This window comes from Stegodyphus dumicola, chromosome X2, assembly GCF_044657685.1.
Source record: "Stegodyphus dumicola isolate Sdum_Otavi_A_Nest chromosome X2, ASM4465768v1".
NCBI classification, from domain to species: Eukaryota; Metazoa; Arthropoda; class Arachnida; order Araneae; family Eresidae; genus Stegodyphus; species Stegodyphus dumicola.
Window position 1 is genome coordinate 17841046 of NC_140781.1, and position 25956 is coordinate 17867001.

A 25956-nucleotide genomic window follows, 5' to 3' on the forward strand; every position below is an offset into this window, starting at 1 on the left:
GTAGACTTGAAGTGGCTCACCTGTCTTCTGGAATCTCAACTTTCTGTGTTGTGTTCCCTTTAGGTATCTTAGAATGTGCTTCACACCTCTCCAATGTTCTTCCGTGTGTTTTTCATTGAACTGGCTCATATAAGAGGAAGAATAAGCCATGTCTGGGCGAGTACCACAAGTCAAATATAGAAGACTTCCTATAGCTTGTCTATAAGGGATTCCCTTGCTGTTTTCTTTGATTTCTTCCCACTGCTGTTCATCTACATTTTTATATTTTATGCTGGGGTCCAGTGGTGTGGATGCACATTTTGCTTCAGTCATTTTAAATGTTTCTAGGATTTCTGATGCATAAACGATTTGATCTAGTGTGTATGACCCATTATCTTCTTTGCATATTCACATGGATAAGATCTGGCTTGCAGGACCTAGGTCCTTGACACTGAACCTTTCCTTAATGCCTTCCTTGAATTCATTTATCTCTGGCATGTTTCCAACTATCAGGAGGTCATCAACATAAACTCCAATTATGATGTTCTTCTCATGACAAAAGTAAATACAAGGTTCTGCATTTGACCTTTTCAATCCATACTGGATCAGGAAGTCATTCAAGCAAGTATTCCATGCACGTCCTGATTGTCGAAGACCATAGATGCTTTTCTTCAGGTGGCAGACAAGGTGTTCTTTCCCTTTCTCAATGCAGCCTTCTGGCTGTGCCATATATATGTCCTCTTCTAGGATTCCATTAAGGTATGCAGCTGTTACATCCATTTGGTGAACTTCTAGGTTTTTCTCTGCAGCTACGGCAAGCAATAATCTTACAGATTTGAGTTTGATGACTGGTGAAAAAGTGTCTTGAAAGTCCACTCCAGGCATTTGCAGATAGCCTTTTGCTACCAATCTGGCTTTGAACTTTGCTCGGTTCCCAATCTCGTCTTTTTTCTTACGAAACAACCATCTGGATGGTATTACCTTAGCTCCTGGTGGTTTTGTAGTTAGTTCCCAGGTTTGAGCTTGAGTGAGGTTCTGAATTTCTTCCTCCATGGCCTTTAACCACATGTCAGCTTCGGGTGATTTCAGGACATCTTTTAGGGTTACTGGGTCCTTTTCTTCAGATTGTTGTATCTCTTGGGCATCGTACAGATAGAAGTCTTCGAAACGTTTAGGAATTTTGGTATTTCTTTTTTCACCTCTCTCACTTCCACGGGTAGGGTTTCTGGCTGCTACTTCGATTTCAGGGTCTAGGTTATTAGCAACGTCTTGTAATTGAGCAACTGATTGGCCTTCATCTTTGTAATCTGGAGTATTTTCAAGCTGTATCTCTGGACATCTTTCGGAATTTCGGTAAATTGGATCTGTATTGGGACATTCGGTTTCATCCAAGTTATTTACATCAGGAGTTATATAATCTAGAGATGAGTCACGAGCTTCTGTTTCAGGTAGGTCCAAAGGATATTCTGATTCAAAGTCTTGAATTTTAAGGATAGCTTCTTCTGCAGGATTGTCACACTTGCTCAGTTTTAAAGGGAAAACATTTTCTTCAAAAATGACATCTTTGCTGACGAAAAAATGTTTCTTCTTCAGATCATACAATTTGTAGCCTTTAACTCCTTTAGGATATCCCACGAAAACACATTCTGTAGCTTTAGGATCAAGCTTGCTTCCTCTTGAGTGTGAGCGAACATGGCTCCAGGCTCTGCATCCAAAAACTCTGAGGTGGTCTGTTTTGCTTCCATACCCTGACCATCGTTCCTCCGGAATATCGCCATCAATTGCCATAGATGGCCGCTTGTTGTGGAGATAGGCCGCAGTGGCCATTGCTTCAGCCCAAAACCTGTGATCTGCTCCGGACTCAATAAGCAAGCATCTCGTTGTGTTTATCAATGTTTGGTTCAGTCTTTCAGCCAGACCATTTTGTTGAGGCGTGTCAGGTACAGTTAGTTGTCTTTGGATCCCATGCGCAGCAAGGTACTTGTCAAACTTTCCACTTATATATTCCCCACCATTGTCACTTCTCAAGAATTTGATTTTTCTGTTTTGGAGATTTTCTACCATGCAACGGTACTCCTCAAATTTTTCTAGTACGTCAGTTTTGGCTTTCATAGGGAATGCCGTGGTATAGTGAGAAAATTCATCCGTGAAAGTCACAAAGTAATTTGAGCCTCCAAAGGAAAGGGGAGAAATTTTGCCAACAACATCTGAATGTATAACTTCTAGGATGTCTTTAGCTTTTGTACTAGCGGCTTTTGGAAATTTCTTCCTTTTCATTTTTCCCTGAATACAAACTTGGCAAGGTTCATTTGCTAATACTGTTGATTTCAGGTTTCTGTCGATGGGGACAATATTGTTTGTTGTACAAGAATGTGGATGACCAAGTCTACGATGCAGCAAGTCGGCACTTTCAGTTTTCGTAGCGTAGGCAGTTGCCATCTTTTCTTCGATTATGTATAGTCTTCCTTTTTTCTCACCAGATACAAGAGTATCTCCATTCTTATCAATCACTTTGGCTTTTCCTTCAGCAAATTCTACTTTTAAGCCTCTTTCTTCAATTCTACCAATGGATAATAGATTTCCTCCTAGTTCTGGAACATATAGGACATTTTCAATAGTGATGTTTTTTTTTCCGTCTTCTTCTCCAACAGAAAATGAAATATTTCCAATTCCAGTGACCTTTATTCTTTCTGAATTAGCAACTTCAACTTCAGATGTGTACTTCTTAAGGACTGAGAATTTTCTTTTATCAGAGGTCATGTGTTCTGTAGCTCCGCTGTCTAAAATCCACAGATTACTTTTTCTTGATTTTTCTTCATTTGCCAGAAGTGCAATGTTTGTCTTGAGGTCAACTGCAGTTTTGGCGCTGTTTTGTTTCTGATATTTGGCCTCTTCACAATTTTTAGATATGTGCCCCCACTGGCCACAGCTGAAGCATTTAGTATTTCTTCCTCTGCTAGTTTCTTCTTCATTTGGCCTTTTAGCTGCATACTTCTTCATGGGTTTTCCAAATGCAGGCTTCTTCTGGTTAGTGGCAAAACTTTTAGTGTGAAGAGCTTGTTCTTCATGATACACTTTGGCTGAACTCTCATTTCTGACTATACGTTTCTCTTCTACGAGTAGCCTTGGTTTCACAATTGTAGTTGTCAGATTTGCTTCATCTTTTTCCAAACTTAGGATAAGCGATTCATAACTTCTAGGCAGTCCCAACAGCATCACTAGGGCCACTTCTCTGTCTGTGAATGCATATCCACCATTAGCTAATTTTCTATGTAAGTCCATTAATCTTGCTAGATAGGATTGGACAGACTCATTTGGCTTCATAATTATGTTAAAAAATTCTCTCATAAGCTGCAGTACGTGAAGCAAACCGAATTTTGTATGCATTTCTTTTAAACCGTTCCAGGCGTCTCTGGCTCTAATACAATCTCCGATATCATCTAGAAATGTATCTTCAACTATGAGGAATAATAGGGTAAGAGCTTCGTCATTCTTTTTCCTCTCCGCTTCATTCATTTCAATTCCATATCCGGGTTCCACTGCTTCCCAACATCTCTTCTGCACCAGCACGGCACGCGAATGTATACACCATGTGTGATAATTATCGCCGTTTAGTTTCAGCATTTTATAATCTTCAGATGTCATTTTTTAAGTAAATATATCGAGCTAAATTAACCAAAACAATTTTTATTTACTTCGTTAAAGGATGGTTATCCAGCTCACTTCAGATTCACAACGTGGTTAGGCTTTGGCGATCGGCGCGGTTAGGCTTCGGTGCGATCTTCAATCCTGGATCATAATGACATTTCCTTTTGAGCTTTTCGTGCTGATAACGTGATAAAAATCGAGATTAGTTGTGGGTTAAAGAAATGACATAGTCCAGGTTGAACAAATAAAAATATATTGGGAATATCAGGTTACATGGGAACAAGCAACCACAGCTATGCACACCAGACAGGGATAGAATGACAACAAAACTGTTGTTGCCAATTCTCATAAAGTAAATATTGGGACTGGCACATTTACATATATTTTTAACAATAGTATGCTAGATGGTATTCAAAGGTATATTATTCTATGATACTGTAGGCTAAAAGAGAATTGTGATTTTAGAAAATGTATTATTTGAATGCAATGATCATGATTATTCGAAAGAGGGGATGTTAAGAAACCACTATAAATATGAATATTTGATTTTTGTCATTACATTTATGTATAGTTTTAGCTTCGTTGCTTAATTAGATATATGTAATAACAAGAAAGCAATACATTAAAAAAAATATGACATGCTGTTTAATGAAGAGCCGGTTTTAATGCACATTCTATAGTGCGTTGCCTTTTGTATAGTATTCAAAAATGATTTTGAACAGTGTATGAAATGATTATGGTAATCTACCATTATCCTAAAATGCAGAAACTAAAAACGGCTTAATACATCCACATATGATCGAAAAAATAGTATTAAGGAAACATTAACATTACTATGAAATATTGTAATCGATAACTATATGATTTTTAATTCTGTAATATTAAAAACACTAAATATTTTTTTAATGATTGCAAATTGCAGTTTTATTACTTTTCATTTGGTATCTATTCTTCCAAACACTGTGCAATTTGCATTTTTTTAGATATTGCTCTCATGTATGTTTATTAGATTATATCAATAAATGAATGTTGGATATAAGATTTTATTTTTTATTAAATTTAAGTATATTCTATTTTCTTTGCTTACTTTTTATGTGCTTGTGATAACAATGAAATGCATAATAAATAGAAAGAAAAAGTTTCATAGGTGCTATTTAACGAAGAGCTTACTTTAACATACATAGCTTACTATCGTATATTATATTATTTAAATTATTTCTGTACAGTATCAAAACAAAAGTTATTGATTATAAAAAGTGCATGAAATAATCATTGTAATCTAGCAATATCCTAAAATGTAAAAACTAAAAATAAGTAAACACATTTACATATGATCGAAAAAAATGGTGTTAAGAAATATCAGCATTACTAGTAAATACTGTAATCCATAATTAGTGCACTTTTAATTTCTTATTATTTAAAAAACACAAATAATTTTTTATTAATTGGAAATTTTAGTTCTGTTACCTTCCTTCTGCTATTTATACTTTCAAACACTGCTACTTCATGTTTTTCTTAAAAAGTGCTGTCATGTATGTTGTTTGTTAGGTTATTATTTCACTTTAAATATGAATATGGGAAGTTTTTTTTTGTTATTAGATTTAGGTATATTTGTGTATGAAATATTTTTATCACATTTTATACAGTCTTTCATTTGCATATCTAGGAGATATAGAAGTTAATGGTTATAATTTTTACTATGAAACTAATAAATTTATACTTGAGTTCAGATAAAATATTGATAATGTTATCTTAAGAACTGCTTCCTAATTTATCATGGCACTGGCAATTTTCAATTAGTATTTACATTTTTATAAAATGTTCGTTTTTCACTCATCGGTTTTTTTTTCAATTATAATTACGCAAAAATTAATTAAAATATCTTTAGAAAGCCTACAAAGTGAAAATAGTATATATGTTACCATGAAAGACCGAAATTGGAGAATGTTGACTTTCACCGGAGAATGTCAACATTCACCAAATACGTCGGTGAAAGATCGAATATTGCATTACATTCTTGCAGTGGCGTAGCGAGCATAACTGGCGCCCGGGGCAAAATACCTTTTTGGCGCCCCCCCTCTCCCGAAAGAAACACTGTAATAGGATGAAAATCTTGTTTGGAGACCATATGGCGCCCCTCTGCGAGCGGCGCCCGGGGCATCATACACCCCCTTGCCCCCCCTCGCTACGCCACTGCATTCTTTTACATTCAAACGTTCACCGGTGTATGTCGACAATCACAGATATGCTCTGGTGTAGGTCGAAAAGATTGACAAAAGATTGATACTGTACGAATACAAGTCCCTGATGTCGACCGTGGTCGTACAAATAACCGAAATGTGTTAGTGGTTGTTGTTGAAATAGAAGACTATATAAACTTCTATAAACTTGCAAATGAAAACGGTACTCTCAAGTAGCTTTACACACGTAATCAGTTCGGAATTTGTAAAGAAAAGTTACTCTCCATAGATGAGATTTATTTACAAGAAATGTCGCTGAGAGAAGCAGCTGCAGCTAATTCGAGAAGCGGTGCACAAGCTATACACGTTGTCATTGCAAAAGGAAGTGTTCCACAAATAAATGCTATCAGGGTCAATGTTCCTTCTTACCTTCTTCGGGAACATACAAGGACCTGACTCGGAACAGAGAGCTTACTAAAGCTATGTTCACTAATTGTGGTAAGTAGACAGGATACACATGAAGGGTATACAAAACCCTTTATTTTTCTCTATATACAATAACTTCCGTACTTCGGAATACACTGACCCGCTACTTGGGGTCTAACGTAAAAAGTATAAAAATAAAACTAAACTCTAATTTAACTTTAAACTAATAAACGTGGAAGATTGGCCTTATATTAACAGGAAGCGTATGTAGTACAGAGAACTGTGAACACTACAATACGTTTTAAAATTTATCAAGAGGATTAAAACCTCTGGCCTGGAAGGCAAACAGCAACTGCGTAACTTCTAAGGTAAGCGGCCTGCTTTGACTCAACTGCTTCCTCTCTCTTGCTTGGCAAAAAGCCACAACTTAAGTACTTGGCGTTCGCCAGACAAACTTTGCATAAAAACCTTAACGCTTATAATTCTGGCCGGAAGTAGAAAATAAGAAGTGATAGTAAAGATTTGAAATAAAATAAATGTTAGTAAAACTTAAGATCCTTACAATGCAGATGTAAAAGCAAGGGCGTCTTGTGCAATTCAAAGTGTCATAATAGTTAAAGTTGTTGCAATAAATAAGATTTGAATTACATAATTTAGTAATTTTTTTATTACTAGTATTTTATTTTCTCATTTAGAACGTACTGTATCATTGAGTAAGTTTTTAACTTCTATTATTTTCCTTTCTCATTTTGAATGTACTATGTGTTTTAAGTTCTTATGTTCTTAAGTTCTTATTTTAGGTTTCAAGTGCATTGTTTCGCGACTGAATTATGGAGAAGAAAATATAATACTCTTATATGTTCAACATTCACCATTAGTACATGGTGAATGTCAACATTGACCGGTGTAAGTCAGAAATAAGAGTATTTGGAAAATATTTCGGACATACACCAAGCAACTATGTGAATGTTGACATTCACTGGTGAAAGTAGACATTCTCCAGATTTCGGTGTTTCACTGTAACATATATATCTATATAAAATCTATTTTCTATCTACTGTTTTAATTAATTACACAATATGGTTAAGTTATATTTTGGGAGAAACTTTAAAATTATCCAGATAACCTTCTGGCGACAACACTGGACGGAATGGTCTGCCATGTTTTTCAAATGTCATGGCCTTCTCTTTTGACGAAGGACATGGACAGACCGGCAGACAAAGTAGATAGGCGTGTTTATAGGCGCTGTCATCAGTAGGCACAATTACAGATATATTAAACAATAGCAATAGATATGCATTAATCTTAAATAATACTTATTCTACTAATGCCACTTGCATTTAGCAAAATTATGATGATCTAAGTTTGCTAACTGTAACTGTGTATTATTCATAAAACCAGACAATATTTTGTAAGATCCAGTTTATTGCCCTTGTGTGTTAGCAGAGGTAAGTACCATTTGCAACTAAAAAAATAAATTTTTCAAATAGTTTTTACTTGAATTGATGTTATTTTGATAAATTATATAGTTTTCTTTACTCTGTAAGCTTTGTGCTGATTGTGATATCTTGTTAATGATAAGTGATTAATATTGGAAGCGAAATGGCACTAACGAACTTCAATCGGCTATAAAATAATCTATTTTCCTAAAGTTATAATATTATTATAATATTAGATGTTATAATAATTTTTAATAGAAATTAAGAATAATTATTACTTGCATCAAATTAATTACATAAATAGAAAATGATAAAATATTTAAACTTTAGAAAAATCTAAGGAATACAAAATTTTAAAAAAGAAAAATATATTATTTATTAAACTTTTATTCTGCATAAATGAATATGTAACACAAGGACATTGTAATGACGTTTTCACAACTGTTGCAAAAAGGTGGAATTCTGGGAGCATTTAAACGTCATTAAGACGTCGCAATACGATGCTTTCACAACCAAAATATAACCTGAGAAAGATGCAATAATGATGACTATTCGACAAAAACCTCATCTGCAAAGACGTAATAAAGACATCTATGCAACGGTTTCAAAACAGTGAAGTTTCGCAGATATCTGGGCATCTTAAAGACGACATACTACAACATTTTTGCAACATGACCCATGACGAGTTTGTGTGCTACTTGAGTATTGGTCGGTGAAGTCTACTGCACCCATATTTTTATTATAATCTAATATGATAGTCGGTTTGCTTATTTTTTCCCCTAGCATTTTCAGTTGTCTTTGATCTTTTTCCTGCAGGCCGTGAAATAGGAGATTGTTTTGCACTAAGCATTGTGACCACGCTTTTGTCACGCCATGTTACTAACGCCTTTCCTTTTCTATAAGTGATTTTATGTCTAACAGCTAATTTTTTTTTTTTTTTCAAATTTGTTCTGGCAATCCTTTTCAATTGGTCATAATTGTTCTAGTACAATAACTGTACTCTCAGTTAGATCTTTCCAACTTTGCCAAATGGAATATTTGCTCGGTGTTTTTCTGATATTATTTTTGCTGTGTATGCATTAATTTCACTCACTATTTTTTTAGTAGAGCCAAAAACAACTAAAAAAATTCCAGAGCTGATGTGCAGCTGGATGGAACTTTTGGCCGAACAACATTTTCACCAACTGCGAATTTTATGTTATGACGCTAATTGTCTTCTTCAGTGACATTTGTTCATAATGTTACATCATTTCCAACAAACTGCCAATTTTAAGTAGGAATAGATGGTTGCTCATTGCTATCCTCATTAACTGCTTATATGTATGCTAAATTTCTTCTTCTTACAATAATTTTTTCATCAGAATTGGTCTCGGCTTGAAAAGGAACCGAAAACAATACCTCAGATGCTTTTGTAAAATTTATATCATCTTCCAATAATTCAAGTTCATTATCTACTTGAGTCATACATTCATCACACTACTTTCATATTCATTGGGGAATGATTGTTTTCTCTTGATTCGAGGCATCTATATTTTTATACTTATTAGGCACATAAAATAAATAAATATAACAGTTCAATTATTATTATTTTAATTAAAACATATATTTTTATGTAAATAAAATATCAAAGATGGCAAAAAATAAGATTTTTCTCTAAAGCGTAGGGAACTTGCTTTCTTGAAGACAGCACTACTGTGACAAGGTCACGCAGATGTTTCTTATCTCGCCCTCCAAGAAAATAGTTCCCAGAAAAAGGGACTCTTGCACTGGGCTTAGAATGCGGTTTGGAGATTGCAACTGTACATTTCTTACCAGAGGGGTTATTCTCACTACGATTCAGCATATGACAAGCAATGGGAGAGTCGAGGTTTGGACATAGTGAAGTGAGGTTGTTTCAATAGAACGTAGACAAATACCTGAGCGAGTGTGTATGGGAGTTCAAAATTATCCTCTGTATGTTCAGAGCCGACTTTTCCAAGCTAGAAGACCATATGTCCACTGGGAATACTGGAGGTAGCATTGCTCTGCTTGGAGTATTTTGTTGTGCTAGAAGGTTTAGCACGGACTAATCTTTCCGAGTGTGCTGTTGTTTTAGCACAGTAGATTTGTAACCAATTACAAGTACTATTGGATTAAGTGCTTTAAATACCAAATTGATGTAATTTTAACATTTTACATTTCTATTTTTATTAAAATTCTCGCTATTGTTTTATAACTTGAGTTTAGAGTCATTTCAACTCTGAAATACAATAGAGGCTTTGGATAGCGTGTTTGACCACTACACCACACTACAAATTACTCTTTTGATCCTAATGTAAAAATAGTAGTACAAAGAATTTAAAATAATATAAACTGGTCAAATATAATAAATTTAGTCTTCACATAGTACAAAAAATTTGAAAGAAAAAAAAGTTAAAAATATTTTCAATTATTTTAGAAATTACCATGTATAATGCCGAGTTCAGCTCAACAAAGAAGTTGGTTTAAGAAATATGATGTCGAGCCACACTAGACATATGTTAAAATAATATAAAAAATAATTTGAAATTATCTAACTCAGCCAAACATAATAAATTTAGTCTTTATTTACATATTACAAAATGTTTGAAAGAAAAAAAAATAGATTTAAACATTTAAAATTACTTTAGAAACTACAATGCATAATGTCGAGTCTAGCTCGATAAAGGAGTTGGTGTAAGAAATACAATGTCGAGCCACACTCAACATAGGAGTCCTAAGGGTTAATGTCTTAAATAAGTGTTGAAATGTTATTGTAACTCCCTGTGCCTATAAAATTGAAAGAAAAACTACAAACTGGATTATGTTAACCATGGCAAAGTACACTAAGGCCCATAGCTAAGTTACATGTGAGAGACAAAAAACTAGTCTATGTGGTAAAAGTTACCAGGAGTGGAGTGCGAACAACAGAACTCAAGACACACTACCATAAATTACCAGTACTTCACAGCTATAGTCATGTGGCTACTAGTCAGCTTGGAAGCAGCGAAAAGGTCTTTTATAGGTTAATATACCTATATATACATACAAGACAGTGAAGATGATACATATTTTTGCCAATATGATAGAAATTTTTGACTGAATTGAATTATTTAATTTACGCAAAGCACACAAATCATACAATCCCATTTTAATTAAAGATCCTAGACAGAGAAATCCAAGGTTTTGTACCCCTCCTTCCATACTACAGTACAAAGTGCAAGATCCAGATTCGTCAGGACTTACCAATTTGATATTTTTCCAGATATTAAATCATCAAGTTAAATCTAGTAAGATAAGTAAAAATTTTGAACTTAAAAATATAAAATAATGAAGCAAAATTTGCACACCAAAAAAAATCAATATTCATTTGTTTGCTTTATTAAACATTTCTTTGCCTGAAAGTTGTTTAATTTGCTTTGTTTCTTATGTTATTATTTTCTCTTTAATTCTATAGATAGAGCGTAATTTCTTGTTCAGTTCCAAAGTTCCAAGAACCATACTACAGATTTCACCATTCGTTAGTTGGCTGATGATTGGAGCAGTCATTGCAATGCTTCTGTTATATCATCTTATTACCACATTTATTACCACTTCTCCACATTTCTTCACAAATTCCATTAATTGGAAAATTTTGCTTTTTGTTTATGATATCTGAAAACCTTCAAATTTGCAACTATAATCAGAAAGGTTAGTTAGCATCTGCTATACAGTACTGCCAATGTATCATGAAACAGGCGACTAAAGACAAGCTGTTCTACTAAACGTTGTCCTGCTTCTATTTCATGCTTATGAAGTTAAGCCTGCATCATGTTAGTTTGGTTATTTATTATACTTATGACTATTTCTCTCACAAACTGAAGGCTTATCTGAGTCCCAAATAAATATAATTCCCACATATACTTAAACATTATCCAGGGTCATCACTTGAAGACCTGGATAAGATATTTGAGGCTCGGTGCAGTCTCTGTGGGGACAAAATTCTGCTGCCAAGCAGGCCCACCAGTGGCTGAGCGATAAAGTAGTTGAACACTGGTAGTTTGGTCCGAGGTTTGAATCCTGCAAATGGGCTGGTTGCATGGGCATTTTCGTGTTTTTCCCCCATGTGTAACTTGTATACGAGCCAGTTTTCCTTAGAAAATCCTCCACGAAGGCATTCCTTCCCATTGGCAGATAGCCTTTGAGACTTTGCCATAATTCAAACAGCACTAAATGTATTTTTTTCACCTGTTCACCATTTACGAAACCTATTTTTTGCATGTGGAAAGAAATTCCTGTTAACTTTCTCCTCCTCAACACTGAGTAGTAGAATTAGCTATCATCGGCATGTGTAATGTCAACATAAAACATTATCAAGCTTTTTGGTATTTAAATACTAATATTTAAGAAAATTTTTTTGTAGACATCCTTGCATGAGTCATTTTTCATGCTGAAGTGTGTTGAAATGCAATGTTGCATCGGTGATAAAAACAAAAACTAATAATGATCTGCCATGTTGGCATCAGTGCCAAAAAGGAGTTAAGAAGAGACTTTTCACATGTTTTATTATGAAATATATCAAATGTGGAAGCAAGAAAAATAAATAATAAATAAATAAAAAGGTTGCTTGTGATGCATAGGTCTGGATACTGAACATCTGGATTTCAGATTTTATACCGTATAACTTTTCTTAACCGTTTTGACTGCTACGCGCCACAAAAGCGCTGCATTCATTTGTCTCGAAAACAGCGACGCAGTTAGTTATTTTAGAATGCACTCGTGTTACATTGAGGTTACCTTGAGGTCAGACTACGTAAGTTCACACCCACGGAGCAACAAAGACACGCTGAAACTCGCAGTGCAAGAGCGCTGAGTTGCAGTTTTTGAGACAAATGAATGCAGCGCTTTTCCGTCGCGTAGCAGTCAAACGGTGAAGTACTGTCGGCTAGGCAGATTTTAAGTGTCCCCATGCTACATAAATGCTAGTTATAAATATTCACATCTCGCTAAGGATTCAAATCTAAACTTAGCTATATTTTGTATGACATGGAGAAATAAAATATTTTTCTGTAATTTTCATAAATTATACATGAGACTAAAGATATTCTACTGATATATAAATTTATATTTACCGCATTTCTCAGCTGCTTTATTACACTGTTCAACGATTAGTTCCCTTACTTGCGTATCAGGATATGGATCTTGTTCATAATACTGCTCCAATACAGCAAGATGAGACCCTTTAAAAGTAAATCTCTCACGTTTCAAGGGAATCAAGTTACCAGATTCTGATACCATTCTTTTAATGCCAGAAGATGGACACATTTGGGCTACAACATATATTAATAATTTTAATAGACAATACATACTATAACATTTTGGTGTCAATATAAAATTCAAACCAGTTCAAAATGGTAACAATCAGCAAATACTGAATGAAAATATCACAGATTTGGGTGTAAGAAGATCTAGTAAAGTAGTTTCAATGTACTCACCTCATAGTTTAGTTCTACGGCCTTTTCAATTTTACAAATATTTATATAAATATCAGAACTTTGAAAAAAAAAAAAAAAAAAAAAAAAAACTTTTCCACGCTCAATAAAAAGGTGCCAATGGGAAATCCATGGTAACTTTATTACGAATCAAGCAGCAAAATATGCTATTCTTTATATCTATACCAAGCAAGTGCATCAATTTTTAGGAGGTAGATAGATTAAAAATAATTTACACATTTATAAAACTTACAATTTCGTAAATGGGTAACTTTCTCGTTTCATTTATAAAACTTACAACGCAGTTACAAAAAGACATTTCAGACGCCATACAGCAGTGGTCTTCACTGCTGTATGGCATCTGAAATGTGCCCTTAGAACTGTAAGTTCTGTTTTTCTTTTTTTCTTTTTTGAAGAAGTCCATCCCATCCTTCGAAAAAATATCTTAAAATAATATTTAAAGTAGATCAATATGTTATAGATATTTTACATAAAGAGAATTAAAGATAAGTACTCTATTTTTATTAAAAAATTAACATAAAGTTACTCATTTACAACTGATGCTCCAAATGTCACCTAATTTTCAAACATAACTAAATGTACCTTCTTATTTTTTAGTTAATAAACTTTACTTAACTAGTGAGAATGCTTTATAATTTTCTTTTGAACTTTTGTTTTGACTCACCGACCCCAGAGTTTGACTCAGAGAATCCTTGGGTTCCATGGAACATAGTTTGAAGACCAATGCCATGTAATAATATACAAGAATTGAACAACAGAACTGAAACATTTGGCAAACACAGCGCTCCAAATTTCAAGCCAACATATGCACTTGTGGTTGGGAGCCATGAATAATATTACATTTCATCAGCAACAACACAGTATGAAATTTGAATTTCTAGATGTATTAAATATGCTAATATCAAACAGTAAGACTTATAGGTGAGGAATATATTGGAGAATAAATGACAATAAAATTTTGGTGCTCATCTGGCCAGTGTACCTGTTTTCAAAAGAGAAGGTCTTTTTGGCATATCAATACCATCCAGATTCATGTCCGCATGACTAGAAATGAGAAAAACTTCACAATAAATAAATAAATAAATAAATAAATAAAATAAAATATAAAACTGCCATTACTCAAAATATGATGGAAGTTTACACTCACTTGAACTCATCCATACCTATAAAAACTGCTAGTTGAGAGTTTTAAAGATTCATGGTTGGGCAGTTTACAGCAAAATCTCCAATAATCAACACCCATGCTACATACTGGCTTCAGTGCTGTCAGGAATGCAAAATTCGGACAGTACATAACGCCAAATATTTGTTGCCACCTCAGATAGTTTATGTTTAAGGTTTCCTTTAGACGTATATGATTCAGGCCATCTCAGGCCCAGAGTGAAGCATGGAGGACTAGAGATGATTTGGGCCACTACTGTAGAAGTAGGAGAAAACACTGATTATTGACAATTACTTCATTTTCAAGGATAACTTATGGACCAAATAAACCCAATTGTTCAAAAATATATCTCCAATGACATGCTGTGTATTAGAATCATGCTACACTAGTTCCCAACACTAAACTGGTGATACAGTAGTTTTAAGAACATAAAAGTGAACATCTGCCACATCTCCCAATCTCCATACTACTCAGTCTGTCTGAGGTATGCCAAGGACATTTTGCTCCTCTACCATCATGAATTAAAATAACTACTATTTTGCAACAATTGAAAAATCACTATAGCACTGGTCTGTGAAAAGGGGTATTACATTTTAGATGAAGGTGTTTCACTTTCAAACACAACACACCTATTTAAAGTAAAAAATTCCTAAACTTTTTATCTAAATGCTCAGAGGCGTAGATAGGGTTGTCAGCGCCCGGGGAGAACTGATGAATTTCTACCCCTTTCTGTGTGCCAAGAATGAAACATTTCCTTTTAAAATTTTGTAACATAAATTTTGCACCCTCTGGATGCTGTGCTCACGGACAGATGTCCCCCCTTGCCCCATCCTAGCTACGCCACTGTATATGCTTTCCTACAGCACCCTACAATTACTGAAAACACAGTTACATTTTAAAGGAAGGCATAATATTCTTACTTTTATAATAAATTCACAAAAATATAAAACAAATTAAACAGTGTACAATGAACAAAGTGGGTACTTTTTTTCCTTAATTTATTGAAGGGTGAACTGGAGTTTAAAATTTTATTTATATACATAAAAACTGCTGAACAATAATAAATAAATCTACATGGAGTGTAAAAGCAGCATTATGACATAAATACTAACTGAAAGATGAAAACATATAAATACTAACTGATCAAGTAAGAAGTCATGTGACCCAAAACTATACTATGAAGAAGTAAAATTGAAAAACAATGTGACAAAATTTTAGGAAAGCAAAAACTTCAAAATCAAATGCAGGGTGTTTTTTTCTTTTTTCTTTCTTTCTTTTTTTTTTTTAACAAGAAGGAATCTTTTTTTTTTTTTTTTTTCTATCTGGTGCATGCATTCTACAGAATGATTTCCTGCTATCAAATAAGATAGTTAATTAAGAGATTGTGGAAATAAGTTCCATTCCTCTACCAATAAAATCTTCAAAGCACTGCAATCAATAGGAGAATTTTGCTCCAGAAGAGCTCGTCCAAGAGTTCTTTAAAAAAGCTAGATGCTTTATGTAAAGTTGTATGACTTCATAGCTTAAGTTAGAGACAGATCTGCTGTCAAACATGCAAGAAAATTCACCCACTGATCTATAGTCCTTTACATACATCACATCTATACTATCATAACAGCCATATTCACTGTTATTGTTGGAAATATTTCATATTCCTGGATACCTTCCAGTTGTGAATATGTTCAGCAGAAAAGAACTGAAACTCAGTATGCCACTGAAGAGTATACACGATGAAGATTAAAGATCCTAGTTCTAACATTTTCTGCAGCAATTCATGCAAGCACCCTTTTGTTGTGAGGTCAGTGAAATCACTAACTTTCTCATTAAACTTATTTTCAGGTTTCCCGCATATGTCCCAAAGACAGCTGCAAGTTCTAAATGCAGCTACTAAGCAACCAAGTTCCTATTATGAAGAACAATTTTGAATGAACAGACAGCAATCTCTCAAAGCAGTTGTTTTCCTTCCATAATAATGCCTGGCTTCCTAACAAGTTTTAACCTTTAGATTACTTTCAGAAGTCGTCTTGCCACCACCATAATTTTTTGCCCTGCTTCTCCAAACCAAGTTCCTTCATTTGGAGGATATTTTATCGTGCGAAAAGTCTTACAAGTCAACAAACACTGAAATACGCAAAAACTTGAACTGCATAACTTAAAACATATTTTGTGCAAAGTGCTTGCTATTCTTTTGTTGATGGTATGCCATTATTTTCATTTCTGAAACAGATTGATCAAACTGGATTATTATGACAACTAGCTCTGCTTTGTACTCATTCCATTAAAAAAAAGTTGCACTAAGTTTGCTGGTTCAAAGATAACTTCACTAAAAGTTATTTTAGACATTAGTGCATATACTTACAATGGCCATTGTAAGCCTTTATAAAAATAACTATTAATGTCACATATGAAGATATTTCTGATTGCACAGTTACCATTTTAGAGCAGAAAGCAATGAATCCGCAAACTTACTGTTTCCTCATTCAGCAAAAATAATGTCTATTGTTTCAGGCAAATTGATATAATGAAAGTATTATAAATATTCAATACAGATTCCACAGATCCCACAAATATGACTAACATACTTCTTTTCTTGTAAATATCTGTAAATTATCAATATATGTATTTAATAGTTGTTTAACACTATATTAAATTATCAATATATGTATTTTGTTGTGAGGTCAGTGAAACACAAACCACTAACTTTCTCATTAAACAGTTCAATAATTCTAAAAAAACACATAGTGATAACAACATTGGAGGAATAGTGGAATGTATGTGATAATAATTGAAGCACATGCGGTCACAAGGTTTAGATGCATGCTGTCCTTCAAGAAACAGCAGCAAAATAACATACAGTGTCAGCAAGATTAACCTCTCCAACATGACACCAAAGTAAAAAATGCTGTAGATATAACACTTTTAGTTGCACAGATGGAAGAAGCATTGTGAATAATTTATAGCTGACAAACCAAAATAACTGTTATATGCTGTAGAGCAAATATACACAAATAAGTCCTGCAAGAACTCTTCCCACAGGGCATTAAGTCATCATATCCCTTAGCTAGCATATTCACCAGACCTCACCATCCCTCAGAGGACTTCAAGTGCATAGTTTCAGATACACACCCCAATCACTGATAAAAAGTACAAGCACAGTTTAGAAGAAAATTATAGCAACATCTCAGAAAACAAAAAGGAAAATTATGCAAAACACCAGAGTTACATGTCAGGAGTGGACATAGCATGAAAGTAAACATTTGGGTAATATGATTTTAAAACAGAATGATGGGGTTTGATGGGCCATTGCACTCAAAGATACACTTTATCATTAGTGCCTTGTTACTTCCATTTCATATTGGTTAGGTTTTTTTCTTTCAAATGCTGTATTAGAGAGAATAAAAAGGAATGCTCAACTATAAGAAACTCATTAATGTGAAAAGTATTCTAAAATGCATAATACACATTTAAATGTATGCATCTGCTTACAGATAATTACCACCTTTGCCAGTTCACTGGCTTTCTCTCAAATAAGTTCTTGGACTCTTCAGATAATGTTTCTGTTTTTCTAATAATGTTCAGTGATTCATCATTTCATCTGCTCTGAAATTTACATTTTAAATGGATTTTGACCACTGTTTGGAAATCTGCATGCATTCGCTATGAGAATGAGTTTAAAATGGTAGTTCTCAACTTTTCATTGATTTTGAATGCCTCACTATGTAAGTGTGCGACAACACTTTCCACACATACTTGGCAGGAAGGAATATGAACTTAAATGCTCTGGTAAACATACTAGAGTTTTATTTTGGGGGCCAACTAACTTAAGACACACAGAATTAAGCAAAGACACAACAACCCACTAGCAAGTCAATACAACACCTCATCACCCAAATAATGCTGTTGAAATTCAACACCCCATACTCAAGAGACAAAACTTCTGCAGTGTCAGCAGAATGCACCCAGACAGGCTTACAAAACGTTTCTAAACAAAAATACTTAAAGAACAACTGCTTACATGATGCATAAAAAGGGTCCTAATAAAAATGTTCTACCATAGCCAATTCTAACAGCGATAAAAGCTAACCTTCATGTCATGAAAATCAGATGAATCAATTTCCTTTTATTTATTTGTTATAAATTAACGTTTTGTAACCAACTTTCATGACATGCTGGGAAAACTGTTCCCCGAAATTTCTTCATAACCAATGATAAATTTGTATAACCAATGGATGAATATTTATTTGTGAAAGAACCTCACATTTTAATGCAAAGTTACATGTTATTTAACACATATCATTTTACTATATAAGATGGAAGGAAAATATTTGAGTAAATCATTCTGAAAAACAATAAAAATATTATTGTATGATTAGAGGTTTGTAATGGATTGAATAAATACAGAAGCAATGATAGGTTGATAAAATTTATTTTACTAAAAGAAACACTTAACTGTTCTGGAATTTTCCACAGAAGTATTTGTACAACTCTTCTCAGTATCACAATCAGTAGTTACACTTCAAACTACTAAGAATGTTAAACACAATTCAAAATAAAGTGAATCTAAAATGCAAAGCTTTGATAGGTACCTCAATATTCAAAATTCAGCTCTGAGCTAACAACTGAGACACCCATGCTCTCTCCAATCTTATATAGCTTTCCCCTGGCCACCGGGAAATCTCTAGTATTTCTTGAAATTACTGGAAGGCATATGAGGGCCAGCTACAGTTACAAATAGAGATCAATTACATTTATTCAATTACAATTGTACAGGGACAGGATCGAAATGTCACTAAATGGCCGCCAAATTTGGCGACAAAAATAGTCACCGAAACCATTGCCAATTTGGCGACACATTTGCTCAGTGTTAAATTGACTTGCCCCTGTAATCTTACTTTTTTGGCTCAGCTTCATTTCTTTCAAGAATTTCATTTTACATTATACAAAAAATATTGCAATTTCACACATAATTTCACTAAAGTTATCTATATATACAAAGTTCGAAACATTACCCCCTTCCTAATACTGCACATTCCGGGTAGTACAATCCCTAAACAGGAAGCCATACTTACAACTAACGCAAATCAATGCAATATTAAAACAATAATTTTATAAAACTGATCAAATAAATTCAATGGATAAATTTACAAATTTATATACAAATAGGACTATGGCCTTAGTATTCTATTAACATTATATACACTCTGGGCACTATGTACTAGTGTATATAATGTTAATAGAAAAAAAGCCATAGAAAAAAAATATATAAAAGCCATAGAAAGGACTAGCCTATTGTAATGAATGACTAGAAGTTGATGACTTATGGATCCAAACTACAATGTCATTCGGCCTGTTAAGGACTGTTCTAGGATGACTGCAGTCTAGGAGAGGGTCCTTTCGATCGAATTGGATCACATAACCACACCTCGGCACCTTCGTTGAATTGACACTCCTATAGCTCTTGTGTCATACCAGGTCTTGTTGCCAAGTTAATCTGTTCTTACACAAAACTGTGCACCACTTCAAACCGTACTTGGAGAACTTGCATGTACGCCTTGGGCAATGAAGGCACATTCAGAGGGCGACCATACAACACATCCCAGGGCAGGTAAAGGACATAAACAATAAACATTTAGGATGGGGAATAGCCAGTACTTAAAGAAGTCTTGTGGATAGCACTGCGATACACCACTAAGAACACAGGTAATTTCTGGTTTAAAGTTCTGGTTTCTGAAGCTAACAACAAAATGTTAAGAATGGTTTGATTAAACCTCTTTAACATGCTGTCTGATTGTGGATGTAAAAAGGTGTTTCGGTTTTGTCAATGCAGAGTAGCTTATAGTGTTTTTTAACTATAGCTGAGATCACCTGTGTAAAATTTTATGAATACAGTCTAGGAAATGTAATTTTTTAAAGCATGTGTTGTTCTTTTGGAAATATGCCGAATCATTCAATTTTAGCATTTGGTACAGTTAATGACATAAAATACCAAGTCAATAGAATAAAAACTTCCTGTTTTGCACTTGTGTGTTTCTCAGTTTCTTATATTGTCTTTTACTCAAACATTTTAATATTTATCTTAAAACAAACTGTAATTAAGCAAGAAGTAGCCTAACAGAAAAAGAAAGGCAATTTTAACATGATTAATTGTTCAGAAATCTGTTCTGAAAAATGCATACACTAACTGTCCTTGAAATATCTACCTTATGCCAAAAAACAAAGCATGTAACTTTCATTTATTTGTGAAATTCAATTTTTTAAAAAATTTATTTATCATTTTTTCTAAAAAAATTTTATTTTTGAATTTAGATTTTATAAATTTGCTTTAATATATAATCTTTAACTCCGAGATACTATGCTGTTAAAAAATGAAATTTTATGTGATAAAACACAGGTACTTTTCTTCCATATCCGTGTTCAGTTTTTTATACTGAATTTTCATGCACTTGTAATTACTGAAATATATAAAGTTTTCTTTAAGTCCTTCATGAATGCTTTCCTTTTCGTTTAGTTTGTATGATTTTTGTTGTTTCAAATCATCTACCATAATTAAAGAAAGAAATTAATTCAAGTAAGAATGCTTGCTTTCCTTTCAGTTTTAAATAAATTAATAGATTTATTACTATTTACTCTAGCTTCAGGTTTCTCTACACATAATATTCCAAGTCAAAACTTTATGATGATAATGATCATTATAATTGCATGAAAATATTTATTCAAAAGTTAGTGTTTTATCTAAAATACCTTAAATTATATGAATTACATTTTATTAAATCATGTATTAAAAATGAAAATTGTAAATGTACAGAAATGCTTGTATAAAATCAAGAAATTGCTGATATTTTTGTTGTTTTTTCCCTTGTGAATTAAAAAAAAAATAAAAATATTACAGTCTGGTGAGTCAGTGCCTTGCTGAGTTGTAGTATACAGGATGTCCAGTCTACCAGACCATCAATGAGACAAATTGGGATTGAAATCACAATGGTATGTTTCTTTGAATTAATACTATTTCTTTATGAATGTAACAGAAGTAAATTCTAATAAGCTAAGAAATGCTTTATTTTCTACTAATATATTGATTATGAAATGTAAATAATGTAACCAAACAATTTTCCTCATAGTATTTCACTAAGCATTAATAGTGCAGTACGAGATTCCAAAAATTAAAACATTTCAGGAAATTTTCACTTGATATATGTTGACAATATGTAAAATCATGTTGTTGAATGGAATATTGCTTTCACACAGTTAATTAAGATACAATAACACGGCGAACAAGTATTAATTTAGAAGTCAAACAACAAAAATCAGCGTTGTATTTTCAAATTTTCACAGGACTAGTTTCGATGGTTTCACTGAACCACTGAAACTAGTCCTGTGAAAATTTGAAAGTACAATGCTGATTTTTGTTGTTTGACTTCTACCGAACCATCGAAACTAGTCCTACGAAAATTTGAAAATATAATGCTGATTTTTGTTGTTTGACTTCTAAATTAATACAGGAAAGTTATTTTATTGATCTAACATGCACATGAATCAAACTTTTTAAGAATGATTACAGTTTCTAAGCTAATTTAAAATTTTCACATTTAGAAAATATATGTATCATATAGCATTAGTTTTCCAAGGAATAGTAGCAATTGAAAAGGTTGTAAAAAACGCTCAGGTAACAGAGGGGGATAATATAAATTAGATTCTACTGATATAGTTTCAGTAGGAAATAAAACATTTCAGACTCAGAAATATAAGAAAACTGAATTTTTGGATAATTAAGATGAAATTCTCATCATCTAAGAATTCTAATAAAACTCTGATTAATGTTAATCCTATAAATTCATGTATTGCAACAGAACTCGAATGAACTATTTGTACTAAATATGTGGCATATGCATGCTTTAAGTATTGTTTATTTTGTAAAAATATTATGCATGGTTATTCTTTAGAAGGAAAAAAAAATTAAATTAAAAAAGTAGCTAAAAGCTGTATTTATTATTTAAATTGAAAATAATAAACTAGTGTTCAAGAATGGAGTAAGACTAGATTTGCATTCAGATCTGGTAATTTGAGTTAATGATATTTTGCTATAACAAATATAAATTTTTTGCGTAAGTAAAATAATTTAAAACTTTTTCTAGAGAATGAAGCAAAGAAAGTTTTGGATAATACAGTCAAATACCAAAAATTCGCCGACCCGAAACCCACATTGCTTCTCAGAATATAAAACATTCAATTTATAGGTTCCTGAAACTGCAACATTGAGTACGAAATATCGAAGAAAAAAATACTTACCGAATAATGACGTCATAATTACCGAATAGTAATCAGTCAAAATGGAAATACCAAATTATTGATATAAAAAAGTAAAAAAAAATAAGGTAAAATAAATAAGAAAAGTTTTTTCCCTTCTAATCTGCATCGAGATAAAAAAAAACAGATGATTCACTCAACTCTTTGTTCAAGTTCACGATTCACGTTGTTGTATTTTCTGAGCTTTGTTATTTTATTTCACGAGATTGTTTAGTGCTGCCTTTTTTTTAATCTGGATATTTTGTGGATAAATTAAGAATATTTTAAATTTCAGCCCTTTTTAATACAATGACAGATAAGAAAGGCACTCGTGATTTTAGTGCTTGCAATGTTGAAGAACGTAAACACGTTGCATTGACGGTAATGCAAAAGTGCAAATTCTGCAAAAGATGGAAGCAGGTGCTACTCCTCGATTTATAGCAGAATGGTATGGAATTGCGACACGATTGTGTATGATATACGGAAAAATAAAGAAAAGCTGTTGAAATTTTACAGCAACAGTGATTCTAACAGAAGAATCCGAAACCGGAAATCTTTGCATGAGGCGAAATCGGCAAAACTCGATGCTGTGTACATAAAATACAATCAATAATGTAATCAATTTTTATATGTAATAATAATTTAATGCATATAATAAATTATTGCAATAATGTATATAATAATTTAATTAAATGTATCTAATATGCCTTATTCATTTTACATGTTTAGTCCAAATATTATGCTTTATCTTTTTTGTCCTGAAATCCACAAAATCCTAAAATCTGCACAACCTCTGGTCCCAAGCTTTGCAGATTTCTGGAATTCTACTGTACTATTATGTACAGCCACGAAGTCATGTTGGATACGTTGCACGGTAATTTTCTATTCTACATTAGCCCAGTTAACCTTAATATTCTTTTACAGATAAATTTTACCATTCTTATAATAGTAAATTTATGAAAACTATAAGAAAAATGTAAAATATTAGTTAAAAATGATAAAGGTGGAATCTAATTGACTTTAATAAGTTGGAAATACTGTCTGTCTTTCTACGAGTTACAAAATAACTTCAAATAAAATTTCCTTTTTTAGTTATTATTACTGTAGTCTAATTTATCATTTGTATTATTCTGAGATTACAGCCCTCATTACCATTCTCTTTACTTATCATATTTACTTACATATTCCATCCCCTTCTTCACTAATATATATTATGTATTTTAAAGAGCTTATCACTTTCAGCAATACTCATATTACATAAACAAATAATTTGGTATTTGTGTATACAGTGTTACCATAAGTCAGTTCCTAAATAATATGCTCAAAAAATTAAGGAGAAGAGGGGAAATATAGTATTACTTAAGTCTGTTTCTAATAATTATACTAGAATGCAAAAATTACCAAATATGTACTATAAGCTTATATTCTATTTTAAACTGAAAAGCTCCTTTGCACCCAAATAGTTCCTCCTAGAACTGGTACTTTGACAACTTCTAATCATCATAAATAGTTCAGCTGCATGGTGTTTTCTCTGTTTCTGCCATGTGTAACGTAAACATGATTAGATACTTTTAAATATATTCTTCATAAAAGTATTCCACTAGGAAGATTTCTATCATGATTTGCCTTAATTGAGCCATCTTGCTAATTAAGAATTGATTAAAGTTAATATGTTACGCTAAAATTTGGTAATTGCTATTAGCTATTAAAATGTATAATTTTACTGACATTGTTTCATTTAAAATGTTGCGTGTTTAATTCATTTTAAGTATGTGTATGCAAATGCATACATAGAATTAATTATGTTTTGGGTATCTAATAAATTTTATCATTTTTACATAAATGAGCTTTTTGAAATAGCTGTCTCAAATGGTAGAAGAAGAAGCTTCATGTGGATCATAAATTAGTAATACATGGGAATTTTTCATTTATTTAACCACTTGCATTACGACTAAACTTCACGGTTGCAGTGCCATGTGCTACAATATAACAAGCAATAAAGTGTCTCATTTATGCCGCTCCGTGTCTGTGAGTGCAATCCAGAGCTGTAACTCGAGAAATAAACAATCTCACTTTTAGGCGACATGTGCACCCCGTTATTTTCATTTTTGCGATAAATGCCTATTGACGTGGTGTTCACGTCACTCATGGTTTGAGACAACAGCATCTCGACGTGCACAGCACGTCTTTTTAGCGCAAGTGGTTAATAAAGAAAATAGTTAAGCCCCGATTGAATTTTTTCAGTGGATTATTTATATGCAAAGTTTACAGCAAATGTTTCCTGCAAGTGAAATGACAATTTTTATTTTGCCAGTACAGGAAATTTACATAGTAAGAGCAGCAACCTTTTTTTGAGAATTTATAATTTTATTGTTAATTCACCTTTCTGTTTTCTTATTTTGCTGAGAATGCTCATGAATGTAGACATAGAATATTTTATATTGCAAACTGATATGCCATTGTTATCTTAATTAAAGATATGTATTCTGATTCTGGGGAGGAATTTTCTGAGAATATTTTTAAATGTTTATTGGTTTCCAGTTTACTGAAATGTGTAAAATAGTCATATATATTACTAATAATTTAATGCATAAAATTTCCTGTATTAAACAGGTTTTCTAATACTTATATAAAATAAACAAAAGATAATGTTTAAAATGTAAAAGATAATGTTAACAAATGTTAACCACAAAACATCGCCAATGTAGTAATTTATAATATTTTTAACTTTTAAATCAAACAGTCAGAATGTTTTAATCATTTTCATGTACTAGATCATCAATTTGTATTAGCTCAAACAGTATTAGGCTCTTGAATTTGCATTCTGTTTAACCTTGTAAGTTAAGTTTTTAAGCAAGCAGGTCTGGCACGTCTTAGGTGTAAAATTTTATTATAATTTTGCACTAATATTTTTGCAAAGTAAGAATGAACTCCCCCTTAAGCTAATTTAACTTGAAACTGAAAATTAATTTTAGTTTCTATGCTTTTAACTATAGCAGTTTTAAAGATCCTTTGATTTATATTAAGTTCTTTATCCTTAAATTATTTTAGTAAATGAAGATCTTACACTTTGCTTTCATATTTGATTCTAGATCATTACAAAGCAAAATGAGCTTTTGGTCATGCTTCTAATTAAGTACATACCTCTCCTTGCATTTAATTAAAATAATTCTCTCTCTTATATCTGTAAAACTTGAGCATAACATATTTAGAAAAAATTCTAAACCACAGTATGTATATTTATAAGGTATTCTTTTTGTTCTAATGTATTATAGGCCAATTTCAAAAACAGGAAACATTTGCTTGTCTAAAAATTAAGTCAAACAAAATGTTTCCTGTTCATGCTTTTC

General features: G+C 32.6%; 1 protein-coding gene across 1 annotated transcript in view; it reads right to left on the reverse strand.

Moving 5' to 3' along the window:
* LOC146992693 (homeobox-containing protein 1-like) overlaps positions 1 to 25956 on the reverse strand; it is a 120860-nt gene that overhangs the window by 29145 nt on the left and 65759 nt on the right. Inside the window, exon 3 of the mRNA XM_085809390.1 lies at positions 12781 to 12978. Within this exon, the coding sequence (XP_085665516.1) occupies positions 12781 to 12978 (198 nt within the window). The remainder of the gene's footprint in view (positions 1 to 12780; positions 12979 to 25956) is intronic.